The sequence below is a fragment of the Polychytrium aggregatum genome (assembly GCF_025602895.1).
Source record: "Polychytrium aggregatum strain JEL109 chromosome Unknown BJ171scaffold_17, whole genome shotgun sequence".
Classification (NCBI taxonomy): domain Eukaryota; kingdom Fungi; phylum Chytridiomycota; class Chytridiomycetes; order Polychytriales; genus Polychytrium; species Polychytrium aggregatum.
The window spans coordinates 135,293-158,059 of record NW_026516219.1 but is presented as its reverse complement, the minus strand read 5'-3'; the positions used below and the strand labels follow the sequence as shown (position 1 = coordinate 158,059).

At 58.1% G+C, this 22,767-nt stretch overlaps 9 protein-coding genes across 9 annotated transcripts; 4 read left to right on the top strand and 5 right to left on the bottom strand.

Annotated features, from left to right (window-relative positions):
- Positions 1-159: 159 nt before the first annotated feature.
- On the bottom strand, positions 160-1,354 carry BJ171DRAFT_503628 (uncharacterized protein). Its single transcript, XM_053110876.1, has one exon. The coding sequence runs from the start codon at positions 1,191-1,193 to the stop codon at positions 312-314; it is 882 nt and encodes a 293-aa protein (XP_052966867.1). The 5' UTR covers positions 1,194-1,354; the 3' UTR covers positions 160-311.
- Positions 1,355-1,610: 256 nt separating this feature from the next.
- On the bottom strand, positions 1,611-4,657 carry BJ171DRAFT_503626 (quinon protein alcohol dehydrogenase-like superfamily). Its single transcript, XM_053110875.1, has 5 exons — positions 4,563-4,657; positions 4,197-4,358; positions 2,805-3,594; positions 2,353-2,625; positions 1,611-2,084 (listed from the first exon to the last, which is right to left on the bottom strand). The coding sequence occupies exons 2-5, from the start codon at positions 4,314-4,316 to the stop codon at positions 1,966-1,968; spliced, it is 1,302 nt and encodes a 433-aa protein (XP_052966866.1). The 5' UTR covers positions 4,317-4,358; positions 4,563-4,657; the 3' UTR covers positions 1,611-1,965.
- Positions 4,658-5,448: 791 nt separating this feature from the next.
- Positions 5,449-6,980, top strand: BJ171DRAFT_558582 (Alpha/Beta hydrolase protein; the record flags this gene model as incomplete). Its single annotated transcript, XM_053113159.1, has 4 exons — positions 5,449-5,538; positions 5,785-6,051; positions 6,156-6,440; positions 6,633-6,980. The coding sequence occupies 4 exons, from the start codon at positions 5,449-5,451 to the stop codon at positions 6,978-6,980; spliced, it is 990 nt and encodes a 329-aa protein (XP_052966865.1).
- An 821-nt stretch (positions 6,981-7,801) lies between these two features.
- BJ171DRAFT_581470 (uncharacterized protein) lies at positions 7,802-8,272 on the bottom strand (the record flags this gene model as incomplete). Its single annotated transcript, XM_053114108.1, has 1 exon — positions 7,802-8,272. One exon carries the CDS (start codon positions 8,270-8,272, stop codon positions 7,802-7,804), a length of 471 nt encoding a protein of 156 aa, XP_052966864.1.
- A 1,281-nt stretch (positions 8,273-9,553) lies between these two features.
- On the top strand, positions 9,554-10,827 carry BJ171DRAFT_89602 (uncharacterized protein). Its single transcript, XM_053115969.1, has 2 exons — positions 9,554-9,698; positions 9,910-10,827. The coding sequence occupies exon 2, from the start codon at positions 9,997-9,999 to the stop codon at positions 10,564-10,566; it is 570 nt and encodes a 189-aa protein (XP_052966863.1). The 5' UTR covers positions 9,554-9,698; positions 9,910-9,996; the 3' UTR covers positions 10,567-10,827.
- On the bottom strand, positions 10,737-12,619 carry BJ171DRAFT_89597 (tyrosine phosphatase-like protein). Its single transcript, XM_053115968.1, has 6 exons — positions 12,486-12,619; positions 12,098-12,289; positions 11,832-11,926; positions 11,552-11,673; positions 11,218-11,360; positions 10,737-11,063 (listed from the first exon to the last, which is right to left on the bottom strand). Exons 1-6 carry the CDS (start codon positions 12,586-12,588, stop codon positions 10,924-10,926), a joined length of 795 nt encoding a protein of 264 aa, XP_052966862.1. The 5' UTR covers positions 12,589-12,619; the 3' UTR covers positions 10,737-10,923.
- Positions 12,620-13,067: 448 nt separating this feature from the next.
- On the top strand, positions 13,068-14,851 carry BJ171DRAFT_503620 (P-loop containing nucleoside triphosphate hydrolase protein). The gene is made up of 5 exons (XM_053110874.1): positions 13,068-13,251; positions 13,450-13,511; positions 13,978-14,050; positions 14,224-14,477; positions 14,596-14,851. The coding sequence occupies exons 1-5, from the start codon at positions 13,101-13,103 to the stop codon at positions 14,707-14,709; spliced, it is 654 nt and encodes a 217-aa protein (XP_052966861.1). The 5' UTR covers positions 13,068-13,100; the 3' UTR covers positions 14,710-14,851.
- A 78-nt stretch (positions 14,852-14,929) lies between these two features.
- On the bottom strand, positions 14,930-15,869 carry BJ171DRAFT_503619 (like-Sm ribonucleoprotein). Its single transcript, XM_053110873.1, has 4 exons — positions 15,659-15,869; positions 15,543-15,570; positions 15,346-15,435; positions 14,930-15,232 (listed from the first exon to the last, which is right to left on the bottom strand). Exons 1-4 carry the CDS (start codon positions 15,777-15,779, stop codon positions 15,217-15,219), a joined length of 255 nt encoding a protein of 84 aa, XP_052966860.1. The 5' UTR covers positions 15,780-15,869; the 3' UTR covers positions 14,930-15,216.
- A 130-nt stretch (positions 15,870-15,999) lies between these two features.
- On the top strand, positions 16,000-22,678 carry BJ171DRAFT_503618 (armadillo-type protein). The gene is made up of 19 exons (XM_053110872.1): positions 16,000-16,177; positions 16,338-16,463; positions 16,609-16,667; positions 16,862-16,970; positions 17,272-17,465; positions 17,664-17,831; positions 17,956-18,158; positions 18,288-18,459; positions 18,599-18,930; positions 19,077-19,231; positions 19,395-19,560; positions 19,759-19,961; positions 20,096-20,236; positions 20,370-20,591; positions 20,881-21,195; positions 21,490-21,621; positions 21,761-21,859; positions 22,031-22,212; positions 22,355-22,678. The coding sequence occupies exons 1-19, from the start codon at positions 16,139-16,141 to the stop codon at positions 22,446-22,448; spliced, it is 3,111 nt and encodes a 1,036-aa protein (XP_052966859.1). The 5' UTR covers positions 16,000-16,138; the 3' UTR covers positions 22,449-22,678.
- The last annotated feature ends 89 nt before the right edge of the window (positions 22,679-22,767 follow it).

The following is a 22,767-nucleotide window of genomic DNA, read 5'->3' as shown; positions in this document are numbered from 1 at the left end:
GTGCTCCAGCCCACACATGGCGCTGGGATGGTATTGCCGGACAGCGAGCCCTGAATGGCTTGGCCGTCCCTGGCACATCGGCATCAGGATGCGCTGCACTCCTGGTCGTTCTGATGCACCCCGGGTGTCCCCAAACGAGCACACTCGCAAGCAGCAGCATGCAGGGATTCTATCTGTATTTTAACGTTGAATCAATGGTTACAGAAGGATCAGTTTCCTGGCTCGCCATAGCCGGCAATGTCCCGGCCATCAAAGAGGACAACCCTGGCTTGAGATCGAGCAAGCTTCATCCGCCTGCAGCCAACCGGGGCTCACTGAGTGAGCTCCTCGAGCTTGTCCTGCGCATACTCGTTGCCTTGGCTGGCGGCCAAGCGGAACCAGTACAGGGCAGCCTCAATGTCCTTGGCAATGCCCTTGCGGCCCTCTTCGTAGCAGTCGCCGAGCCACGACTGTCCGTGCTGGTTGCCCTGCTCGGCAGACTTGCGATACCACTCGACTGCCTTCTGGTAGTTGCGGGCAACGCCATGTCCGCCGAGATAGCACCAGCCGAGGAGGTACTGCCCATACGAGTTATCTTGGTCGGCGGCGTTGCTCCACAGCTGGAAGGCTCTGGAGGTGTCGCCCAGCGACCTCCAGTCCTGGCTGTAGTACTTGCCCAGCCACACTTGACTGTCGCTGTGTCCGCTTGCGGCAAGCTCCTCGAACAGGTCGACATAGGCTTCCTGGTCCTTGGTGGTGCCAAAGCCGCTGACATGGCAAATGGCCACCAGATGCTTGCAGAGCCACTCGCGCTCGGAGCCGAGCCGGCAGAGCTCAAAGAACCGGCGGGCTGCGGCAGAGTCGGAAGCGGGCATGCTGCGGCCCATGAAGCACTCGTCTTCGCCAAGAGGAATCAGCTCGGTCTTGCTCCGTCGGACGAGCTCGACGCCCTTGGTCTTGTCTTGCTGCGTTCCACGGCCGAGGTAATGCAGCCAGCCGAGCATGAGCGTGGCAATCGGCTGCTCGACTGGGTCGGCAGAGCCTTCGTGGACTTGTTTCCAGTAATCGACCGCGGCGGCATCGCTCTGGATGACCCCTTCGCCAATCAGAGAGTTCCAGCCCATCTGGAAGCAGGCGTTGAGGTCACCACGATCAGCAGCAGCCTGGAGCGTGTTGCCGGGGTGGTCAAGAGTCTGCGAGGGAGCGTCGGTCATTGGCGGGACTTGGGATCAGGGAGGCGGCAAGGAGACACAGGAACGAATGGGCGACGCGGGGGCGTGGAACTTGGAACGATGCAACGATGCAACGAGAGCTTGGGACGACTCAGCGGGAGCTTGGAACGACTCAGCGAGCAGCCAAAGAATCAAGGGTGTTCTGAAGGAAGCAATCGGTGGCAAAGTCGAGGCACCCATATATGCAGCGAACGGCGCAGTGGGCTGGATGAGGCACATTCGGCTGCGGCAGGGCCCGCACTACTGCGGCAGAGTGGCACTGGCAGCGGATGGTGTGGTGGGGCACCCACCAACCCCTGTCTGCTGCGGCACTCGGCTGACTGCCGTGCGGGTGCCGTGCGGGTGCCGGACGATGGTATAGGGACGGCTGGCTGCAACATGAATGGGCGGCTGCCCGACTTGAACGAAATGTACGTGTATTCACAGCTCCAGAACAGTAACAACGGTTCGCGTCATCAAAAATCCGGGTTGGCCCGTCAATTTTTTCTTGGAAGAGCTGCAAGCAAACAGAGAGATCGATCGAGGGGCAAGGGAGGAAAACGAAGGGAGAGAGAGGGGGAAAGGAGAGGAGGAGGGAAGGGAGAGCAGGAAGAAAGAATCGCGAGCAAGGGCCGGAGCGCGAGATGAGAGCGAAAAGTGCCGACAGCCAGAGCGACAGTGGCGGGCAGAGCAGAGGATCCGTCTCCACTGGGACCGGCCGTCTGTCGCCTTCCCCCCCCCGTCAGCAACCCACAGGCAACAGCGCACGTCCTGGTTAGCATCCAGATGGGTCCGATATCTGCTCGTGCAGATTGCGACAGTCATCACCAAACTTGCAGTTTCCACGAAGCCAGAAGGTGCAGACCGTTGGGGCACCGTTGTGGCGGGAGGGGCCTGGGGGAGACAAATAACGGAGAGGGATACGGATGAGCACAGAGCATACGGATGCTGACACAGAGCCGAGACATGGACAGCAAGTGAATCGATCAAACGCAATGCAGCAGCCGCCAGTGCTGCGAATAAAGAGCGGCCACAACCACAACCACAACCACAACCACAACCACAACCACAACCACAACCACAACCACAACCACAACCACAGTCACAGTCACAGTCACAGTCACAGTCACAGTCACAGTCACAGTCACAGTCACGGCCTTACCTCCGCCATGCTTGCCCTTGGGGCGGTTGTGTCCGTATCCGCCGTTTTGGTTGGTGTAAGGCGAAGGCGGTGGTCGATGGTGCGGGATATATGCGTTGGGCGGAGGCGGCATGGGCGCGTTGTAGTATGGAGCGTGGTACATTGGCGGCACCGGCTGGAAGTGAGGATATGCCATGGGCGAGTGGACGGGGTAGTGGTTCCCGGTGGGGACCACCATGACGGGCGATTTGGCGGCGGCGAATGCATTCTGAGGGTCCGCGCTTTCCGGGAAATCTGTTGGGAAAGAACGAGAGCAGTGGATGCCACGATCGGCATCAGCATTTGCACCGGCATCAGCATTTGCACCAGCATCAGCATTTGCACCAGCATCAGCATCAGCATCAGCATCGATACTGGCATCGACACCAGCGCCACTATGATGCAACAGTTACTCTTAGGTTCCCAGTGCTTACCCAGATCCCAGGCTTTGATGACGCCGTCGGCGCTACCGGTGTATAGCAGATTCGAGTCTGCACGCAAGCACAGCGAGTTGACCGATCGTGTATGGGCTCTCAGGACACCCACACAGCGTCCAGAGACGAGGTCCCAGGCACGCACGGTGCCGTCCCAGCTGCCGCTGAAGAGGCGAATGGAGCCGTCGTTGAGGGTGTCGATGTCGGCGCAGAGCGAGGAGATGTACCCAGAGTGGCCCCGGAAGGACCGCAGCCGCGAGCTGGTGGAGATGTCCCATTCGTTGATGACCTTGTCGTTGCCACCAGAGTACAACCGGCCGTGGATGATGACGAGCGAGGTGACCTCGGCGGCGTGGGCTGGAATGGACTCCAGGCACTCGCCCGACTGAAGGTCCCACATGTTGATGGAGCCGTCGCTGCTGCCGCTGATCAGGAGCCCGTCCTCGGCGCGCTCGAGCGAAGGGTACAGTGCCAGGCAGGTGACGCTGCCAGAGAAGCCCTCGAGTCGGTCGACGGCCTCTCCGACGATGGTGTCGTACACGACGATGGTCTTGTCATCGCTTCCGCTATACATTCTGCCGGTTTCCTCGTCAAAGACAACGGCGTTGATGCCGAGGTCGTGGTGCTTTTCAAAAACACGCTGGCATAGCCCTGTTTCCAGATTCCACTCCCGGATGGTATCGTCCCAGGAGGCGCTGTAGAGGTGTTCGCGCCCGACATTGATGTTGCGAACCCATCGAGTGTGACCGCTCAGGGTGCGCAAGCACTCTGCCGTATCAATGTCCCATTCCTACACAAGGCCCAGTCGAGTCCAGAGGGCACATGAAGCGGCAGCCGTTACCGATTCAGGCGCGAAGCCAGTCGATCCGCCGATGCAGGGCGCGAGACGGCGAAATGGCCAACGGCGGCGCGAGAATCGAGCATCAGCGAGACGGCACGATCAAGCAGGTGGTTCGACAGCAGATCGACAGTGACGTTCGGGTTGAATGCAAGGCCAGAGGATCGGTTTGGATGCAAGGCCAGACGAGCAGATTGGCCCATTCCAGGTTGCAATGATGGCGCGAGACAGCACGAAAGATTCATGTAAGACTTTTCTCGTGGCAACTGAGCCCCTTGCATGCACGCTTCCCAACGGCAAACGATGTGGATGCACATCGCACAAAAGTATCGTCTGCTTTGGCGAAACCTGTCGCTCCGTCATCCTACTGCGACTGCAGCAACCCCCGCAAACCAACCAACCGGACAGCATCGTGGCTGCCGATGGCGACACGGACGAACGGCTGTCGACGACGACACAGACGAGGCATATCAACCAGACCGGCGGCTGACTACACTCTCGGCCACTGGAATATCGTCATCGAGACAGGAGGCAAGGGCAAGAGCAGGACGAACCTTGATCGTGCCGTCCTTGGAACTCGAGTACAGCCGGCCGTTGTGATAGAGCAGCGAGGACACGGACTTTTCATGGCCCTGGAAGACCAGCACAGGCGTGGGTTTTGAGGACTCTGACATGGCAGACTACACGGATAGATGCTAGAGCAAGTGTGGTGCAGGCTGCGAGGCAGCATTTGGTCCAGGGGATGAGGCGACAGGGGTGGGGAGATCGGGGATGGAGTGCAGGGGGGTGGGAGGCGAGAGCAGATTGGCGATGGGAGCAAAAGGGCCAGAGTCAGACATCAGGCTGGAAGACCACGGATCCGGCACGACACGGGCAGCCCTAGGCCGAGAGCCAGGCCCCAGGGCGAGCGCAACAGGCACCTTTGGAGGCAGGGGCAGCGTAGCAGAGGCGTCGAGCAGGCCGGCAGAGCGTCGCAGCGACGAAGACGAAACAGCGCCGATGGGCAACGCCGACGGGCAAACAGGAGCGAAAAGAAAAAACGGCCGGGGCGGGCGCGGGCGGTGTGGCAGTGCGTTCTGTGGGGCGCGTTCTGTGCACACGCGCCTGTGCGGCCATGCTGCGCACACAGTGCTGTGGGCGGTGCGACCTGTGCGACCTGTGCGGCTCTGGGCAGCAAGGGCAAAGGAGCGCAAGGCGCAAGGGCCGGGCTTTCTCCTTGCGCATCGATCCGCCCCGGCTGGGATTCCTCTCAGTCCCGAGCAACCCTGGTCGACACAATTGCGTTCCCACCGCTCGTTTGATGCACAAGTGTCGTCGCTGGACACATCCGATCGCCATGAATGGGTTCAGGGTCAGGACGAATGCAGAATCTGGGTTCAAAGCCAAGGCGTCTCGTTTCCACAAGCACCGCAGAGACATCCAATCCCACCAGAGTCCAGCGCTCTGCAGACCCGCACACCCCGGCTGTCGCTCTCAATCGAGCATGTTGCGTGATCTCGGACATCACCCGCCCCGGGTCACCGCACGCCGATCCTGCGGGTCTTGCAGGGCCGTCGCGGGCGTCATTGCCCCGGTCTGTGGCGAGATATCGCTGTCCAGGAGGGACGGTGGCCAGCAGCGTCCCCGTCCCCCGTCTCGTATCGGCTTGGCCCGGAAATCTCCGTCTGGCCGCACCTCCCCCCGCCCGACACCATAACAAGCCCGCTGTTGCCCGCCGCCCTCTTGGGCACCATCTTCACATCCCCCAACACCGTCGATCTCGTCTGCTCCACCGTCTCCATGGGCCTGCTCGACAGCTTCAACGACATGCACTGGACACTGAAACTCGGCCTCGCCCTTGGCCCGATGCTGGCCGTGAGCTTGATCAGTGCCCTGTATCTCTACCAAGCAGAGCTGGTACGAATGCCCCGCATCCAGCTGGCTCTGAGCCGGCCCTGGGCTGGTGTTGTCCGTGCATGCAGCGCTTGTCGTTACGTTTGCTCATCCATGTTTCCATCTCCCGGCGGCGGATCGCCATCACAACACAAACGATACCGAACAATGTCCTTTCGCATCTGTATCCACGGCGATCGCATCATCATCGCAACCAACACCGTCCTCGTCAATGGAACTGGACATGAACCATCCTCCCTCGGCCGTCAGATCTATCCCTCCTCCATTCCACCGGGCTCTCGGACCCAAGTCGCCCTTCCGCACGAGTGCGAAATGAGCGACTACGATGAAGAAATGATCACCACCCCCGACAAGGTCAAGCTGCATGTCTACGCCATCTACAAGCGCAAGGGCGCCGCTGGGTTTGACATCATCAACGACCCGGTGTCGAGAGATGGCATGCGGTCGAGAAAGCCTGGATCCGGCAGTGTCGCCGACTACACGGTGCTTTACTTCCACGCCAATGCAGGAAACATGGTATGGACTCCTCGGCCCGACATGCGGCTTCCCTGGCTGCTGCCTCTCGATCCTTGCCCGAGATCTGCGCTCTGATTCAGCCTCCGCTTTGCCGGTTACGACAGGGCCATCGCTTGCCAATCTCGTATCTCTTCTATCGGTGTCTCAACTGCAACGTTGTGATGCTGTCGTACCGCGGATACGGCAAGAGCGAGGGACACGCCTCCGAGGCTGGCCTCAAGATCGATAGCTACACTGCCCTGGACTATATCAAGAACCACCCTCTTCTCAAGCACACCAAAGTCATTCTGTTTGGCCAGTCGATCGGAGGCGCCGTTGCCATCAACCTTGCTGCTGAGCGATCGGCAGACATCCATGGACTGATTGTCGAGAATACCTTCCTGAGCCTGGTGAGCGGCTGCTCGTTCGGGAGCAATTGGCACTATCGAGAGAGGCGGAATGAGTCAGTCAGCGAGTGAGTGAGTGAGTGAGTGAGTGAGTGACCGGAGTAACAGAATTCGAGGTGATCCTCGGACCACCAGGGCCGCCCCTCCCGCCTACGTCCTCGCCGCTGATTGCTTTCGTCTCTATTGTCCATGTAGCCAAAGCTGATTCCCCACGTCATGCCAATGATCCGCAATCTCGTCTTTCTCTGTCATCAAGTATGGAACTCGGAGGAAAGCATCCGGCGCATCAGCCCATCCGTTCCTATCCTGTTCCTCTCTGGGAGCAAAGACGAGCTCGTTCCACAAACCCACATGCGTCGCCTCTATGAGATCGCAAGCTCACAGCGTGCTGACGAGCAAGCTCAAGAGGAGAAGCTGGACCTGAAATCTCGCCGAGCCCGCGTCGATTGGCACGAGTTCCGCGACGGAACCCACAACGATACATGCATCCAGAGCGGATACATCGAGCGGGTCGTTCAATTTTGGGACGAGCAGATCATCTGAGCGGGGAGATTATCGTAGCCCAGCCGAATGGATGACCTGGATCGTCTCCAGAATCATGGGGGGATCCGCGATACATGGGGATGCAAAGATTCACAGTGCAGCTAGACTATCCACCGCCTCAAAGAAAACACTTTCTGCTCTTTGGAATTCACCGCTCATCGGTCCTTGGATCATGAATACACGGAACACGCGAATATCAATGCTGAAAGCTCTGATGAGTGGCACCTGTCGATGGATTCCGCTGGCTGATGGCAACCGTCTTCGCATTGTGCTCTTGGTTGCCTCGATACCATGCCTCTGGGATGTGCGCTATTGGGTGTATTGCCGACACCCTTGATCTCGGTAGCTCCGTCTGGATCCTGTACCTGGTTGGATCGGGTACATGCGCCCGGGAACCAGAGACAAGAGCGCCTCGATCTACTTTGATCTGCCTCGATCTGCCTTGGTCTACTTTGGCCTGCCTTGGTCTGCCTTGGTCTGCTTTGGTCTGCTTTGCTTGTCTATCACCTCTTGAGTATAGTGCTCGAGCGAGCCAGCTACGGCGCATCCAAAACGAAACGGGACACCCTGTTCGCGGCAGGACTGTTACTTCTCTGGGCCTGAATGCACACCCATCCGTTATTCGCCTTGGTTGGGAATGTCTCGAGCAGGCAAGGGAGGGGAAGGGATGTCCATCAATCCCATCAGGACTCAAGTCTGCTCAGTTGTATTCAAGACCGTACTTCCCAAACCAACCAGAACCACTCGATTCACAACCGAGACCGGAAACAATCCCATCGTCTCCTCCCCCTCCCCCCAAGGAACTATTCTGTACAATCCGTTCAGCATGAAAACGTGTACTGGGCGGCATTCCACCAGAAAGAGCTCTGCCATTGCTCGAGAGCCATGAAGGCGCTAGCTTTGTCGTTCAAGCATAGCCCGACCGAAGGAACCGAGACGGTCTGGCAGGGAATCAGGTCGACATAGGAAGAGTAGGTCGAGCTGCCATCGAGGCGGCAGTCGTTGCTCCAGTCGTTCCAGGGACACTTGACATCGGCGTACAAGTTAAATTTCATGCCGGCGGGTATGTCGCAACTGGAGGTCACTTTGTAGCTCGACATTTGGTCGTTGAAGCATTGATCGATGTTGTAGCATTCAAGACTGTTGTGAATCTGAAAGTCAAAGGACGCCCCGCCATAGTTGTCATCCTGGTAGAAAACAACATCGAGCTGCCAGGCGAGGCACATGGGCACGACAAGGACGAGAGCAGCCCAGGCCGCCAGAATCACTTTGCCTCTGTGAACCAACGACATTGTGTGGTGGTGGTGATGATGGTGATGGTCGAAACAGCGGCTCGAGGAAAGAGACCGAGTGATCAGGAGCCAGAGAAGCGAGAAGCAAGTACCCAAGGTATGGGGGCAGGGTGGAGAAGGTGTGGGTCGCAGGGGCAGCGCCTTTGGGGCCGACTCGACCTGGAATGGCCGGCTGTGCGGATGTCGCTGGCCATGGCTTATGCTCCGCCGGAATCATTTTGATTGCGCGGGAAACAGATGGCGAGGAGGCTTGACGCTGCCCGCCAGCCGAACGGACATGGCCGCTGAATGATCATGAGCCGCCATCGGTCCAATCGTCGTCTTGATGGCGGTTCGTTGGGTCTGCCCCCCCAGAGGCGCTTGGTCTCGCGCGCTTGGGGTCTCAGAGACGATTTTCCCGCCACTTGGACAAGATCGTCGCTCATGAGCATCATGAGGCCCGCTCAATTCGAATATCATCTCCTGATACCATGATGGCGGACTCTCTTGGAGCTGACAAATGTAGCGGGATGGGAAGGGGCAGTGCTTGCGATCAGGCTCCGCGAGGCTCCAAAGATTGCCCCACGATGCAAAACGAGACAAGTCACCAGCAGGTCGAGCACTTCACGCTGCAATCCCGAGTTTCTCCGAATCAGATTCGTGCACGGAGACCGTCATTCGTGCGTGTGGGTGCCCTCGGCCCTGACATCATTCGCCATCAGAGCTGTGATTCGGACTACCAGGACGGCCAATGATGGTCGGCCGTTGATCCTCGTAGAGCAGTCACTGCATGTTCTGCTGCCACATCTGGCTCTCCGACTGCCAGTTCGGGTGCATATGGACAGTGTGTTGAAGAAAGAATGGGACATATCGTCTCATTCGGACAAACACGGATCATATCATGCACTCGGCCGATGGCGACCGAGCGGATCTAATCATTTCCCTGGGTGTCCCTCTCATGGAGTCTGTTCAAGACTCGAATATCGCATTTGCCGAGCACATCACATCAGTGCGAGCGCCGATCGACGTCACTCAACCAAGCAACCGATCAACAGCAGCCAGCTCACACAATCAACACAACCCACTGCATGCTGAAGTGTCCCTGGCATTCCAATATATGCGAGCTATATCCAAACCGCACGGCCGCGCGAACGCACGTCATCCAACCAGACTCTTGTTTGACCCCATAGTCCTTGTCTTCCTCGGGCGGACTCCCGTAAGAATCGTCATCCTCAACATCACTGGTGCGTCGGCAGAGCAATGGAAAGAGCAATGACGATGCTAGATCCCACCCATTATCTGCACAGCTTATTTCTGCCTCTACACCGTCTTCTCCGACCAAGGTAGGGCATCCCTCCCGTATGTCTGCTTCAGTGATAGCCTGGGAAAGGCATCACATTCCCATTTCCATCTCCATATCCAGGGCAACCCGATACCAAGACAAATCGTAGGTGCTGCCGGTGCGATGAGTGAATTGCATATGTGCGTGTGTCTGAGAGTGCTGTTGGTTGCTCCATGACACAGTCCGCCACGGTGATCGATGCAAAAGATATCCCCGACGCACGTTCGCTTCCAAAATCACAGCGACACTTCCTCCGCTGGTGATCTGGCCCATATTGCTCTTGCTGATGACTTTGTCGACCCGCTCCGTCCCATAGACCAACCACACCCAGCCAGGCCGGAAAACATCCGTCCAAGCATCTGCAAAGCGCCTTTGAGAACCCTCCCCGCTCCCGGCTGTCCCGATGTCTTCATCAGGCTCGTCTCCACTCAGCCCACCGCCCGCCCCACCATCCAACAGTGGCTTGCCTCTGTCGCTCATCATCGCCCTGTCCTGTCTCTTTGGTCTCCCCGGGCTTGGCCTTACCATCATGGGCCTGCGCGAGCTCCTGTTTTGGCTTCGCCGCAAGTCGACTCCAAAGCCCTGTCTAAACATCATCGAAGCCACAGCAATCTCGGGGCTCGACACTTTCCCGTTCGCGACCGGAAAGCCGGGCAGCACCTTCAACGACCTCGAGGCCTGCAAGCTCTCCCCGACCCTGGAGCCATTGTGCCGAAAGGCAAGCCTCGACTCGCTCAAGGGAACCGAGAAGGAGCTCAAGACAGCAGTGCTCAAGACAGCAGTGCTCACCACACCCGATGGATTCCACGGCAGCCACAATGCCCTCCATGACACTCTCCCAAGAAGCAACAGGCGCAGCAGCATCCAGAGCGTACCTGAAGTCAAAGCGGTCGACTCGAGGTTCCTGACCGTTCCGTACCCGGATGCAGCGTATCCAGCACAGTCGGACGATACCATGGATGATTATGATTAGGCTGGCTGGCCGGCTGACTGTTCATGGGGCAATGGTGTCTCTGAGCCATCCGCGAGAGCCATTCGTGATGGACATCGGACCATCGAGTCGGTAGATAGGCGCAGGGTCTGTACTTTGCATTCAAGGCACGCTGTATTTTAGGTGCACTGGGTGTGATGGCGAAGCAAGGCGAACAGGAAAGGAAATCGCAGAAAGGGGAGATAGCAGATAGATGCAGCTACAACGGCAACAGGTCCGTCCATCATTCAAGTGGCAGAGATAAACCTCAAGGAGCCATTAGGATGAATCATAAACACGCAATACAGAACGGAAACAGCTGGAGAAGACGATAGAGATGAGAGAGCACGGCCGCGGCGACTACAAATCCTTCTTGGACTGAGTCTTTCCGTACTTGCTGGCAAGGCTCTGGGAGGCAGCAGACTGGGGCTCGTCGTCGTCCTTGATGCCCAAAACCTTCTTGCGCTGGGCTCTCATGTGGTTGTACATGATGTAGAGACCTTGGATACAACGCACCGGCCAAAGGGTGGTGGATGTCAGTCTACTGTCACCGCCATTTGCTCACCAGACTGCTCAGACACAGCCATCATATGCTCGCCGCCTCTGTCGGCTGGCTTGAGAGCTCCGGCCCCAGCTACGCCGCACAATACATACCGGCGGGCCACAGACCAATGATCAGGGTGTTGAGGATCTTGGGCCAGATCTCGGGGGACTTGCGGATGATGGTGCTGCAGATGACAGTGATCCAGAGCTCGGCAACGGCGCCAATGGGGTAGAGCACCAGGAAGGCAGAGTAGCTAGAGGCGGGAGCGGAGGCAGCAGAAAGGGTCGATCAGCGCGAGTGATGGCACCATCGTCGCAACCGACGGGATGAACCAGCCACGGGCAGCGCATTCGCGGAATCGTTGAAGCCGTCGGGCAATGCTGCATTCGATGCTCGTCCATTCACACACAACAAACACGCCAGCGAGCAAGTCAGGGCACATACCGAACATAGGTCACGGTTGGGTTGGGGATCTCCAAGAGGCTGAGAACATAGAAGGAGTAGCGAGCCAGCTCGGACAGAGACCAGGCGATGACCATGACGGTGAAGCCGATGTTTTCGTAGACCTGGACGGCGAGGCGAGGCGTGGCGGGGTCAGCGTCGCTGTCGGGGCGAAAATCACGGGCGGTTCTGGAATGGAGGGGCTCGATACCAGGCAGAAGGACGGGTGCGCAAGAGAACTATCTCTGTGGTGTAGAGCCTGCTCGATGACAGCGATTCTTACCAGAGGAACGTCGTACTTGTACAAGGCGAACCAGACGATGAGGAGACGAGAGGCGACTTGCATGGCAGTGCTGGAAAGGCCAGAGCGAACGAAGCCTGCGGGTGTGCCATGGCGGCCAGCCGAGATGCGAAAGCAAGTCAGCGGCACAGATTGTCAGCGCTCCTGATCGGAATGGAGTCCACGCGAACCGACCTTGCCCTTTGCGGCGATTGGAATCCATCGCCAAACCCATCGTCGGTCCAGCGTGAAGGGAGGGCGCTACATACCCAGAGCGACATGGACGACCTCAAGGAGAGCCGCAGTCTGCACGATCGAAAGCAGGGGGAAGGTGTCCGCGCAGGCATTTTTGTAGTGCAGGTTCAGCACCACCGAGAGAAGGACTCTGCCAAGAACGACGGCCCAGGCAACGAAGCTGATGGCATTGTAGGCGATGAGGTATGACTTGATGGGACCGGAGACTGGAGGACGAGAGCAGCACCGTGAGGATGTGGAGCGACAGAGAGCCAAGGAGCGACAGAGAGCCAAGGAGCGACAGAGAGCCAAGGAGCGCCCAATCGCAGGAAGCGCAAGGGGCAGCTGAGATGCGAGGGGGCCATCAGCGGCTGCTTCCGCGACGAGATCGTGCGCTGGGTCGGCGACAGAGCGATAGCACACCTTTCTTGGCAGCCTTGGGGGCAGCAGCAGCAGGGTTCGACTCGGCAGGTGCGGCGGCGGCGGCGGCGGCGGCAGCGGGCTTGGAAGCGTCTTTCTTGGCCATGGCAGGAGTGTCGAGGGGGGGGCGATCAGGAACGAGGTGGGGAAGAGAAGGCCGCGGCGAGCAAGCGCCGTTATATCGGGCGATATCGCCGTGGACACAGAGCCGGTCGCGTGACAGCCAGGAGTGCGCAGCACGGCGCCACGGGTCGCTGTGGAAGGCGGCGATTGGGCAGGGGCGTGCGACGGTGTGCAACCGTGCGTGGCGGTGTGCGACACTGTGCTACTCTGCGTATCGATGGCGGAGCAGGTGGCCGCTGTGGCAGTGCGCATGAAGGGCGCGCAGCACTCCATTGTGCTGTGCCAGCCACACAGACCCTTGTGCGCCGGGTATGTCGCACACGGCTGGACAGCGCCAGGTCGCACGGCTGTCTGGCTGTCCGAGTGTGTGTGTGCTCCACGTGCGCACGTGACGCGTCTCGGCCACCCGCCAGGCCCGGCTTGTTTCGGTGCGTCCCGCCGGCCGGGGCATCCCAGCTTCGACCCGCAGCATCAACCGCATCCGCCAGCGCCGCGATGGCCCCAAAGAGCTCTCCCACCGATCCGGACGTCCGTGCGACATTCAAGGTGCTGCTGATCGGCGACTCAGGCACGGGCAAGTCGTCGCTGCTGCTCCGATACACAGACGATGTTTGGCTGCAGCCCGACGAAGTCCAGGCCACCATCGGTGAGTCGAAACCGCCGCCCTGCCTCCGCTTTCGCCCCATGGCCAGCGTCATGTATCCGCATTCTTGACTCGAGGGAGGGGTACCGCAGACTCGACGGAGGTATTCCTGGCTTGCGATGGGATACTGCACCATCGAGATGACCCGATCCATGTCTCACACTCCAACGGGCCCTGCCCGGTGTCTGCGGGTGCATGCAGGCGTCGACTTCAAAATCAAGATTGCCGATGTGGACGGCCGAAAGTACAAGCTGACCATCTGGGTAGGTGTCCGAATGCCGGAAGCGCTACGGTCCGAAGGCGTACCGAAGCGGACCTGGAGGTGCAGCCATCAGCGACGGCATTTCGTTCGCGCCAACTCTCAAGTCGCCGAAAGTGAATCGTTGGCTCGGGCCAGCATGCCGTTGGACTCGCTGTTCTGCAGAGACCAAGGAGCAATCGCCGCGTGCAATTATAGCGCCGCTAGGCCGAGACGCCGCGGCACCTCGGCCGATCCGTATCCAAGAATCGGTCGGGCACGAATGGAAACCTCGGCTCCTCTCGCCGGGCCACGCCGTGGCGAGCGACTGATCCTCCGTGGCATCTCCGTCTCTGTCGGCGAGATATGCTCTGCCAAAGCATATTCCCGAGACTGGATCGTTGGGCATATTCGCCATGGGCGCCAATGGAAGTATCTGTGGCCCGGACACACTGACCCGTATCTACGCCGACTCTTGCGTTCTTGCTCAGGATACGGCCGGCCAAGAGCGCTTCCGCACTCTCACATCAAGCTACTATCGCGGTGCCCACGGCGTTATGTTCGGTGAGACTCTGAATATCACAAACTCTGTGGCCGGCTCCTCCACTGGCTCTGCAAGTGGCTCTGTCTGCCCAGATCTTTAGTCCAGCGAACTCTTCCATCGACGGTGCAGTCTCGATGTGGATGCTGGACATTGCGGCTGATTTCGGTTCTGCTGCACCTGCCTGTGATTGCAGTGTACGATGTCGCCAATCGCCAGAGCTTTGAGAATCTCCAGATGTGGTTCGAGGAGCTCGAAACATACTCAAACACAACCGAAATTGTCAAGATCATCGTGGGAAACAAATGCGACAGGGATATCGCTGGAGCTCGGCAGGTCACCAAGCGAGAAGCCGAAGCGTTTGCCCACAAGATGAAGGCCCTATTTGTCGAAGCTAGCGCCAAGAGCCGCATCGGCATCCACGACACTTTTGATATCCTGGTCCGCCAGGTGAGATATCTCTTGAGGACCCTTGCTTCTCTTCATCGTCGGGTGCATGTCGAGCTGGTCGCTCTGGCTCTGTCTAAATTACCGCTTCCTGCCACGTTGCCGTCCAATTCATCTACAGATTGCCGAAACTCCATCGCTGTGGCAGAAATCAAACACAGCACCATCAGAGTCCCAAATTGTCCAGCTCGACAACAAGCGAGGCGAAGACGACTACTATTCCTACTGCTGTTGACATTCCTCCAAGCGTCAAGTGGAATACGGCCATGCCCAAGGCTGTGCCTCCATGGTGCTGCTCACAAGCCAACTGGGAGCACCCTACTTTGCAAGGCGTTGGCTGTTTTGGCTTCTGAATACACCCTCATTCGTTCTATTGACGATACCATTTGTCCCGTCTAAACAGCAGAAGAGGTCATGTTCTCAGCCCAGAATCCGATTCTGAGCTGGCTACTGCTCGCCACACACTTCGCCACAGCGCCAGACATCGGAGGATGGCGATACAGATGACGAGACAAAGCTCGACGGGCGGCGGAGATGGACAAACGTGTGTATTGGAATCGTGGAATGCCGTTGCAATGCATCCAGAATGTCACCGCAATGCATCCAGAAGGCCATCGGAATTCGTCCAGAATGCCGAAGGGCATATCTCAATTTGCAGATGCTGTCCAGCCGAATCGATGAAGAGAACCGAAACAGCACGCATTTGTCTCTGCGGCGCTCGGGGCGTCCCATAAGCCCTTGATCATGCAGCCGGGCCTCTGCGTTGTGGCATCGAGGGAAAATCAGTCCCGCTCCATCCGCAAGGTGATGCGCCGCAGATCGCTCCACAGACCGCTTGCATCAACGTCGGCCGGACAGGCGCACTACTTACTCTCCACCTGGAATCAGCATGCAGATGTTGGTGCCGTTGAGGAGCACTTGGTCCAGCTTGGTTTGGATCCGTCCGTTCGGGGTGTTTTCGCTGGTGACGGCAGCAGGATGTTATGCTGGTGAGCCGATCGCAAGCACATTCGCGATCCACGAGCAGCTTGGTGGGTCCCGTCTTGCTGGACGATGCATGCCACTTACTATTCCGTCACATCTTCCAATACCATGTCTGGTGAGAGCAGATCTCGGCTTGTTAGTGCGTCTTGCATTATCCCCATCGCGGCAGTCGCTTGGCTGATCTGCGGCAAGATACATACTAACAAAGTCGTCAAAGCCCAGAAGCGTGCCCGTGAACTCCTTCTCGGACTTCATGATGACCCAGATGCGCGATCCAATGCACTTGTCCACCAGCTCCAGAGGTAAAAGCGTCGATGCCATGGCGTCCGTGCTTGGTCGAAGGTGTCGGTCGGTTGGTCGGTTAGTCGGTCCTGGCGGTGTCGCTGTTGTCGTCCGTTGCGATCAACAGCAAGGCTGGCCACGACAGGAAATCGGGCTCTGGCAATGGACAGCAGCCCTGGCGGTTGCCGTTAGGGCTGGGGCAGCCCTTCGCCAGCCAGAGCGCAGCCAGCCACCCGACAGGGCTTCCTGACGGGTTTTTCCTCGGTCTCGATCGATCCAACACTGCTCTCGACACCGCTCGACACCGCTCTCGACACCGCTCTCGACACTGCTCGACATCGTCCTTGGCTCCAGCACGGCTGCATCTCCACCGGTCCCCGTCCCCGCAGCACAGAGACATGGAAGCGCTATCGCAGACAGTGGCCCAGGCCCAGGATGTGCGTACCTCGTGCCCTCGCGCCCTTGGCTGGATGCAGATTTCGTCGTTTGCAGGACTCGCCTCAGGTGGCCGCCCAAGCCGTTGCTGGATCTCCACCCCCTCGTGCCATGGTGCCTGTGCTGTTCGGGACGCTGCCCTCTAACATCTTGATGCTGCAGATTATCACCCGTCTGTACACGCACAATGTCGATCCGGCCTTTGTGCAGTCTGCCCAGCAGTGGCTCGAAAATCTCCAGAAGGATCCGATGGGCTGGGATGTGGCCCTTGCCCTGCTCCAGTCGCCCGTAAGCATGTTCGTTGGCAGACCATCTCCGGTGCATTCGGGGGAGCAGACTCGGATACGAGACTCTCTCTCTCTCGGGCAGCAATTTGCGATGCCCCATCAGGTCGCTTCGCAGCCTTGGTCTCACCTCCCAATGCCACTCACAGTCAGCCCAGTGCCAATATTTCGGTGCCCTGACGCTGCAAGTCAAGTTCTCCCATGATTGGTACGGCCGCCACCGTGACCGACGGCTCGATCGGCGCTATGCTGGTCACAGCGTCTCGGCAGTCGTTGCTCCGATGCGATTGCTTCTCGTGTGTCCGCATCCCGGAGACCGTTCGATGAGAGAGCGCCGCCATAGCACGCACCACTCCGAGAGTGGCATCGCTCCAGAGCGCTTACTTCATCGAGCATTTGTAGGAAATCGATCCCTGAAGACAGCATCGAGCGTTTCCGGTTGCGAGTGATTGAAGCCATCATCCAGCTGTCGCCCGGCCCGAAGTTTGTCACAACCAAGCTCTGTCTCGCTGTAAGCAACCCTTTGTCGATATCCAGCAGCCCCGAAACCCATTCTCCCTCTGCTCAAACTTGCTGCAAGTTGTCACGGTGTTGACGATCGAGGGACTGACGATCGAGGGACTGATGATCGAGAGACTGATGATCGAGGCATTGACGATTGAGACACTATCGAGATACTGACGATCGAGACTCGACGACTAACTCTCCAACTCTTGTCGCCTTTGGGCTGCAACTCACGCCGACCATCGACCTGACTGCCGGACACATCGGGACTCTTTACTTTGACCAAAACGATACAATCGAACCGCCAGTTGACAGCCTATGCGTTCAACGCCTTCCCGTCGCACTGGGATAGTTTTATCAGGTCTTTCGATCAAGAGATCAACAGCGCCATCGAGCAGTGTCCGGTCGAGGAGGGCAAGGTGGCTCTCGAGCTGTCGCTGCTCGAGTTCCTGACTGTCCTGCCGGAGGAGATGCAAAATGCACATATGATTCCGACACGAAAGTAAATGTCGCCAGCACGCCCGCATTGTGCTGTTTCTTGTACTGGCTGCGCCATCTGGCAGGATCATGGTTGCCTTTGGCCCTCGCCCCAGAGTCCCTTGCTATGCCGTCCTGCCGGTCTATCGACTCCAATCCGTCTCTGTCGATCTCACGATTCCCAACACTCGCTGACCTGCAATCATGTCGCCCTCCGCTCCAGGTCCGTCTTCGAAAACGAGCTGTCGTCTTCCACCGGCGTGGTTCTTGCGACGTTGCAGAGAATCCTATCGCTCCCGATTGCTGAAGGCATCTCCCAGCCCATCCTGATGCTCAAGCAGTCAGCGCTGGGATGTCTGCGGAACTGGATCTCGCACATCATTTTCGCGCAGTAAGTGAGCACACCACGGGGAAGCCACACGTCGCTGCTGCTGCCTATGCGGTACTTGGATTGAGATCAGGGCCACTCCGAAAGCGACTCCTTTGATAGCTGACGTGTCCTTGGAAACTGGCAGATCAGCGACGTCGGTAAACGTTATTCTCGACCTGGTGATCCCGCACCTGTCTTTCCCGGGCACTTTTGAGCGATCGGCCGATGCCTTGGTCGAATTGATCTCGTTCCGCACCATGGCTGCCTATGAAAAAACGATCTGCAATTTCATGATGGGCATTCTCACCAAAGGCTGGCTCAGGAACGAGCTCGAGCGCGCGATCCGAGGTAGATCCATGCGGCCACGACCGGCACAGATGCATGTCCGGAACGAGAGCGAAATACGCATGCCTGTCGATCAAGCTGCCGTCCAGTGCATTCAGCTACCGTACTGACATCGACGCGGCGTGTTTCCAGAGACGGACGAGCACACTGCCAAGGTGATCTGCAACATTCTTGTCGAGCTGGGACTGAACTTTACCCCGTACTTTGTCAAGAACTTTCTCCGGGACGACGTCCAGGTCTTCTACGAGATGATCCTGGCCTGTACCAACTTTGAAGGGTACTATGCAGGCGACCAGGAGCTGTCGTAAGTTGTCGCCGAGCATGTCAAGTGGCGACAGGATGATCAGCAGCGGGATGGCCGGGACTCGTTGACTTGCCCTCGGCGAACGGAATGACTGTCGATTCAACTAACCCTCTCCTTCACGTGCGTCATGGTTATGCAGTGCCCTCACGCTCGAGTTTTGGGCCATCTTCTGCGAAACCCTGCTGGATCCTCGGATCATTCAGCGGCCCGGTGTTGAGGAAGACGGCCTTGAGGATCTCATCACCGACCCCGTGACCGGAGAGCCTGTGCTGAGCGCCACGAACCTGCACCCGTCCGACGCCGATCGAGTCTTTGCCAAGCATACGCCGGTGCGAAGTCCAGCCGGTGCAACCGAGAGCGAGTCGATGCGTATCTTTGAGGCCGCCAAGGTCCTCCTGGTGCGTGCCGTGGTCGCATGGATGAGCAAGATTACATTCCCAGAGGATGAAACGTGGAATGAGTGGAACTCTGGTAAGGCACTGGCTCGGTGTTTGTCCTGCAGATGCCATACGGTCTGCCAGATGAAGGGGGGGGCAGGCGGACACGGTCAAGATGCGATGTGAGAAACCCCTTACTGAGCGACATGGCCTTCGGTGGCAATGCCCCCATCGCGACAGACACCAAAAACAAGTTCAAGGTGTTCCGTAAAGACTGTGGCGAGAACTTTTTGCACGCCTTCTATATCTTGCGCGAGGATCTGTATGGGGTCTTTGTTCCTTTGGCAGAGCAGCAGATTCTGGATCTGATGGAGGGCAGGCAGAGCAAATGGCAGGTGAGGACTCCTGCTGCAGCGCCTTCGCAAGCACAGCTTTTGGATCGGGCGGCACCTCTGTTACGCTCGCATGTCTGCTCGTCTGCAGCCAGACATTCTCTGCAGAGCCACCGACAGGGCCCCCGAGGTCTGTAGCGACTAACTCGCCTCGTTTTCAACACAGCCACTAGAGGCTACGCTCTATGCCATCCGTGCTGTCAGTGAAGCAGCGGACGTCAATGAGAGCGTCTATCTTCCCCGCGTATTTGGCAAAGGTGTTCTCGAAGCCCTCCTGCTGGTGCCCGCTGGCCAGCTCTCGCGCGTCAAGTACACAATGTCTTTGCTGATTGGTATGTCGTCGTCTCGGGATATGCTCTATCGCTTGTCACTGCGAGGGCGGTTGTCAGTGGCTCTGTGTTTGCCGCTGCCATCCCGCGGGCCAATCTTGCTATGCTCTTCCTGTCCCCCGAGCTCCTAAATTCTCACCTGAGTCTCGTTGGTGCTCTGCGTGTGCGGTGCCCTGGCACCCGGATAATGGTGGCTTGAAGGCGCCCACTCGGACTGGCTGAGCTCGCATCCCGACGCTATCCTCAACTCGGTCAACTTCCTGCTGATGGGCCTCAGCCAGCCGGACATTGCACCTGGTGTGGCCGAGGCGCTCAAGAGTACTTGCAACAGCTGCAAGTTCGGCATGGTTGAGGGCATCGACTCGCTAATTACCATCTATGGACAGATTGGTCCCTCGCTCCAGGTAAGCCGCTTGCGCAACCCAGAACCACGCCTCTGGGCTGGGGCACGTTGTTGCCGCTACTGTGCGAAATTCAATCTTGCACGGTCACGGCACGATATAACCAATACTGCCCGCAAACTCTATGCGCCACTCAGATGCGCGAGAGAACAAAGGTGCTGGAAGCGATCTCGTCTGTCATCCAGGCGATGCCGCAGCAGCAGAGCGTCATTTACCTGATGAACATGCTCATGAACATTGTTGGCGACATCAAGGCAATCCTGTCCATGGCGGCTCAGGTGAGTTGGCCAGATTGAGGATGGGTGTTGCAGCCACTATCGAGCGCGAGTCCGTTATCTACACTGAGCCTGCCAGCGTCCCTGACGCCGCGCCGCCATACAAAGCTAAAGCGAATCCATGGACTCTTCGCAGCTCATGCCAGAGCAATTGCACGAGCAAGTCGGCACCCAGATTCGATACATGCAGAGCTGCTGTCGTGGAGTCCAACCAATCTATGTGGTCGAGGGCGACGAAGTCACCCAGAATATGTTTTCGGCTGAGCAACTTGAGCAGCAGCGCCAGATCAGTGCCCTCGTATGGGAGGTCACGTTAGAGCTTTTCCAACTATTTGGCGATGTGGAGCCAATCGTAAATGTAAGTGCAAAGCGGAATCACTGTTGTATCCAGAACCACGGCGCTCGAGTGCACCTCGATATATGGCTTTGGAGGACTAGTGCGGTGATGCAAGTACAGACACACTCGGAACCAAGCTGGCCGAGTCAGCGATGCCTGCTGTTCGAGGCCATCGGCTGCTTGGGAGGGTGCCTGTTGTTTGGTGACTGTTCTGGAGCTGGTCCTGGTGGTGCAGGAAAGTCCATGATAACGGATATGCGCTGTCTTACTCACTGCCGCTGCCCTTCTCATCTGCCACTCCATCCACAAGGCCCTCTGCACGTTCATCGAACAGACCCTGAGAGCAGCGCTGCCCTTGTTTGCCAGCGATCCCCTGCGCCTGGTCGATGTGCTGACAGCCCTGTTTGACCAGCACTCCCATGCGTGTATCTTGCAATGCGGCACAACACTGATCTCACACTTGGACGAAGAATGGAGCACGCCCCAGGTGCTCATGGACACGACCCAGCCTCTGTCCAAGCTGCTGCTGTCGTTCACCAACTCGATCGTTCGCATCGTAAACAACGCCGAGGTCATGATGGACAGGTCCGATGTCGTGGCCAAGTACTTTGCGCTGCTGACGGAGGTATGAGCCGCGCCAGTCGCTGGAAGTGGAAGATGCTAACACTGAGCAACGGCTCGCACGGATAGAGAGTGTGCTTCTCGGACAGGCAGAGACATCGGCGGCGACGCTGGCTCCTGCCATGTGTTGTCGCCATCCTGTCATGTGTCGACGCCATCTCGCTCGTGGTTCTGCTGCCTCAGTTCTGCTGTTTAGTTCTGCTGCCCGACTCGTCTCTCCGTTGCTCTCTTGCCAACTCTACTGACGCTTCCATGTATGCATCTGCCCACGCATATGCCATGGCGCGATGTGCCACAGAATCTTCGCCGATACGGACGGGTCATGCTGAACTTCCCGCCGGATCACCTGAACCACATTTTCATGGGGATGGTGGTTCAAGGACTTTCACTCTCGGATGCATTTGTTCTGCATGTCCTTGCTCGTTTCTTGGTAAGCTATAGCCCCGACACTTGCGCCGTGCATCGGCATCAACTCGTGCGCTGCATTGCGACTGTGAATGAGCTTCTTCACGAAATGCTTAACGGTACTTTTCCTGCACCCTTGGCTTCTGGATCGTGCCGATTATCAGGTCGAGTTCATCGGCTCGAGCGTCGACGAGGGCCTTGCCGGGCTCGTGTCGGCAGTTGTTGGGCAGATCGGAGAGTCCTTGATCCGCGAGATTGTCACGGTACCGTATACCAGACTCCTGGTGCTCTGAGTGAGCTGTGCAGGTCCTGGAAATGTGCTGAGAGATGCTGCATCTCGTCAGAGACAAGCTCTCGCTGACGAACCCTCTGCTCCCGTCACTCTTCCCACTCCTCTTCTGGTCTCTCTACGATGGACACGCATGGCGCCTCAGTGCGTTGGCGGTCGGTCTCCCCCGTCGACCTTTGACGAGTTTTCCCGGATTCTGTTCAAAATGGTGTCCAAGTATCCGGAGCCCACGCGCCAGTGGCTGCTGCAGTGCCTGAGCCCAGACGGCTTCCCGACCGCCAAGATCACGAAGCGCGAGAAGGAGCAGTTTGCGAAGCAAGTGCTGGGGTGAGTTCCAGTGTGAGCGCGGCTCAATGATCGAACTTGGTGGCTCGTATCAGACATGGCATGCATCCACAGGATTGATGTGTGGCTCGTCAGCGCAGTGTATCATTGACAGCGTCTGCATATCCCCGCCTGCCGTCCTCAGAACGAGGGACCTGGACCGCTTCAAGCGTGCCGTCAAGGACTTTGGTCTCAAGAGTCGCGGCTACGAGAACACGGCATTCGGTCGATCCATCTGAGCAGATCGTATCGTATGGGTCCAAGTCTCGACACGGTCGTATGGCTGTCGCCATGGTATTCAGCGTCTGCAAGCCGAGACGAGATGCTCCTGCTCCAAGGCCGGCGGCTACCCTTGTCCTGGTCCTGAATATACACCTTCGTGCCGATCGATACTGCGTGGCGGTATTTGCGACGCAGCCGTGAACAGAGACCAGATCATCCGTCTGCCAAAAGAGTTGCCTGGTGGACCAGAGTTTCTTCCTCTTCTTCCCGACAGCCAGAGACTGACGAGGTGTCGCTTGGTCATGCATGCCTGGTCATCTCCCGCCAAAGGTGGTT

What these genes read in the sequence shown, in the direction of transcription:
- BJ171DRAFT_503628 (XM_053110876.1), bottom strand. Translation starts at nt 1,193, where the DNA reads ATGACCGACGCTCCCTCGCAGACTCTTGACCACCCCGGCAACACGCTC.
- BJ171DRAFT_503626 (XM_053110875.1), bottom strand. Translation starts at nt 4,316, where the DNA reads ATGTCAGAGTCCTCAAAACCCACGCCTGTGCTGGTCTTCCAGGGCCAT. An exon ending in CCAAGGACGGCACGATCAAG is followed by an intron (nt 3,595 to 4,196) that starts GTTCGTCCTGCT and finishes GGCCTTGTGTAG; the next exon opens with GAATGGGACATTGATACGGC. An exon ending in CAAGGGCAAGCATGGCGGAG is followed by an intron (nt 2,085 to 2,352) that starts GTAAGGCCGTGA and finishes TGTCTCCCCCAG; the next exon opens with GCCCCTCCCGCCACAACGGT.
- BJ171DRAFT_89602 (XM_053115969.1), top strand. Translation starts at nt 9,997, where the DNA reads ATGTCTTCATCAGGCTCGTCTCCACTCAGCCCACCGCCCGCCCCACCA.
- BJ171DRAFT_89597 (XM_053115968.1), bottom strand. Translation starts at nt 12,588, where the DNA reads ATGGCCAAGAAAGACGCTTCCAAGCCCGCTGCCGCCGCCGCCGCCGCC. An exon ending in CCCCAAGGCTGCCAAGAAAG is followed by an intron (nt 12,290 to 12,485) that starts GTGTGCTATCGC and finishes CTCGTCCTCCAG; the next exon opens with TCTCCGGTCCCATCAAGTCA. An exon ending in GGTCGTCCATGTCGCTCTGG is followed by an intron (nt 11,927 to 12,097) that starts GTATGTAGCGCC and finishes GCACACCCGCAG; the next exon opens with GCTTCGTTCGCTCTGGCCTT.
- BJ171DRAFT_503620 (XM_053110874.1), top strand. Translation starts at nt 13,101, where the DNA reads ATGGCCCCAAAGAGCTCTCCCACCGATCCGGACGTCCGTGCGACATTC. An exon ending in AGTACAAGCTGACCATCTGG is followed by an intron (nt 13,512 to 13,977) that starts GTAGGTGTCCGA and finishes GTTCTTGCTCAG; the next exon opens with GATACGGCCGGCCAAGAGCG. An exon ending in TGCCCACGGCGTTATGTTCG is followed by an intron (nt 14,051 to 14,223) that starts GTGAGACTCTGA and finishes CTGTGATTGCAG; the next exon opens with TGTACGATGTCGCCAATCGC.
- BJ171DRAFT_503619 (XM_053110873.1), bottom strand. Translation starts at nt 15,779, where the DNA reads ATGGCATCGACGCTTTTACCTCTGGAGCTGGTGGACAAGTGCATTGGA. An exon ending in GGGCTTTGACGACTTTGTTA is followed by an intron (nt 15,571 to 15,658) that starts GTATGTATCTTG and finishes TGCTCTCACCAG; the next exon opens with ACATGGTATTGGAAGATGTG. An exon ending in TTGGAAGATGTGACGGAATA is followed by an intron (nt 15,436 to 15,542) that starts GTAAGTGGCATG and finishes TGCCGTCACCAG; the next exon opens with CGAAAACACCCCGAACGGAC.
- BJ171DRAFT_503618 (XM_053110872.1), top strand. Translation starts at nt 16,139, where the DNA reads ATGGAAGCGCTATCGCAGACAGTGGCCCAGGCCCAGGAT. An exon ending in CACAATGTCTTTGCTGATTG is followed by an intron (nt 19,561 to 19,758) that starts GTATGTCGTCGT and finishes GGTGGCTTGAAG; the next exon opens with GCGCCCACTCGGACTGGCTG. An exon ending in TGATCCGCGAGATTGTCACG is followed by an intron (nt 21,860 to 22,030) that starts GTACCGTATACC and finishes ATGGCGCCTCAG; the next exon opens with TGCGTTGGCGGTCGGTCTCC.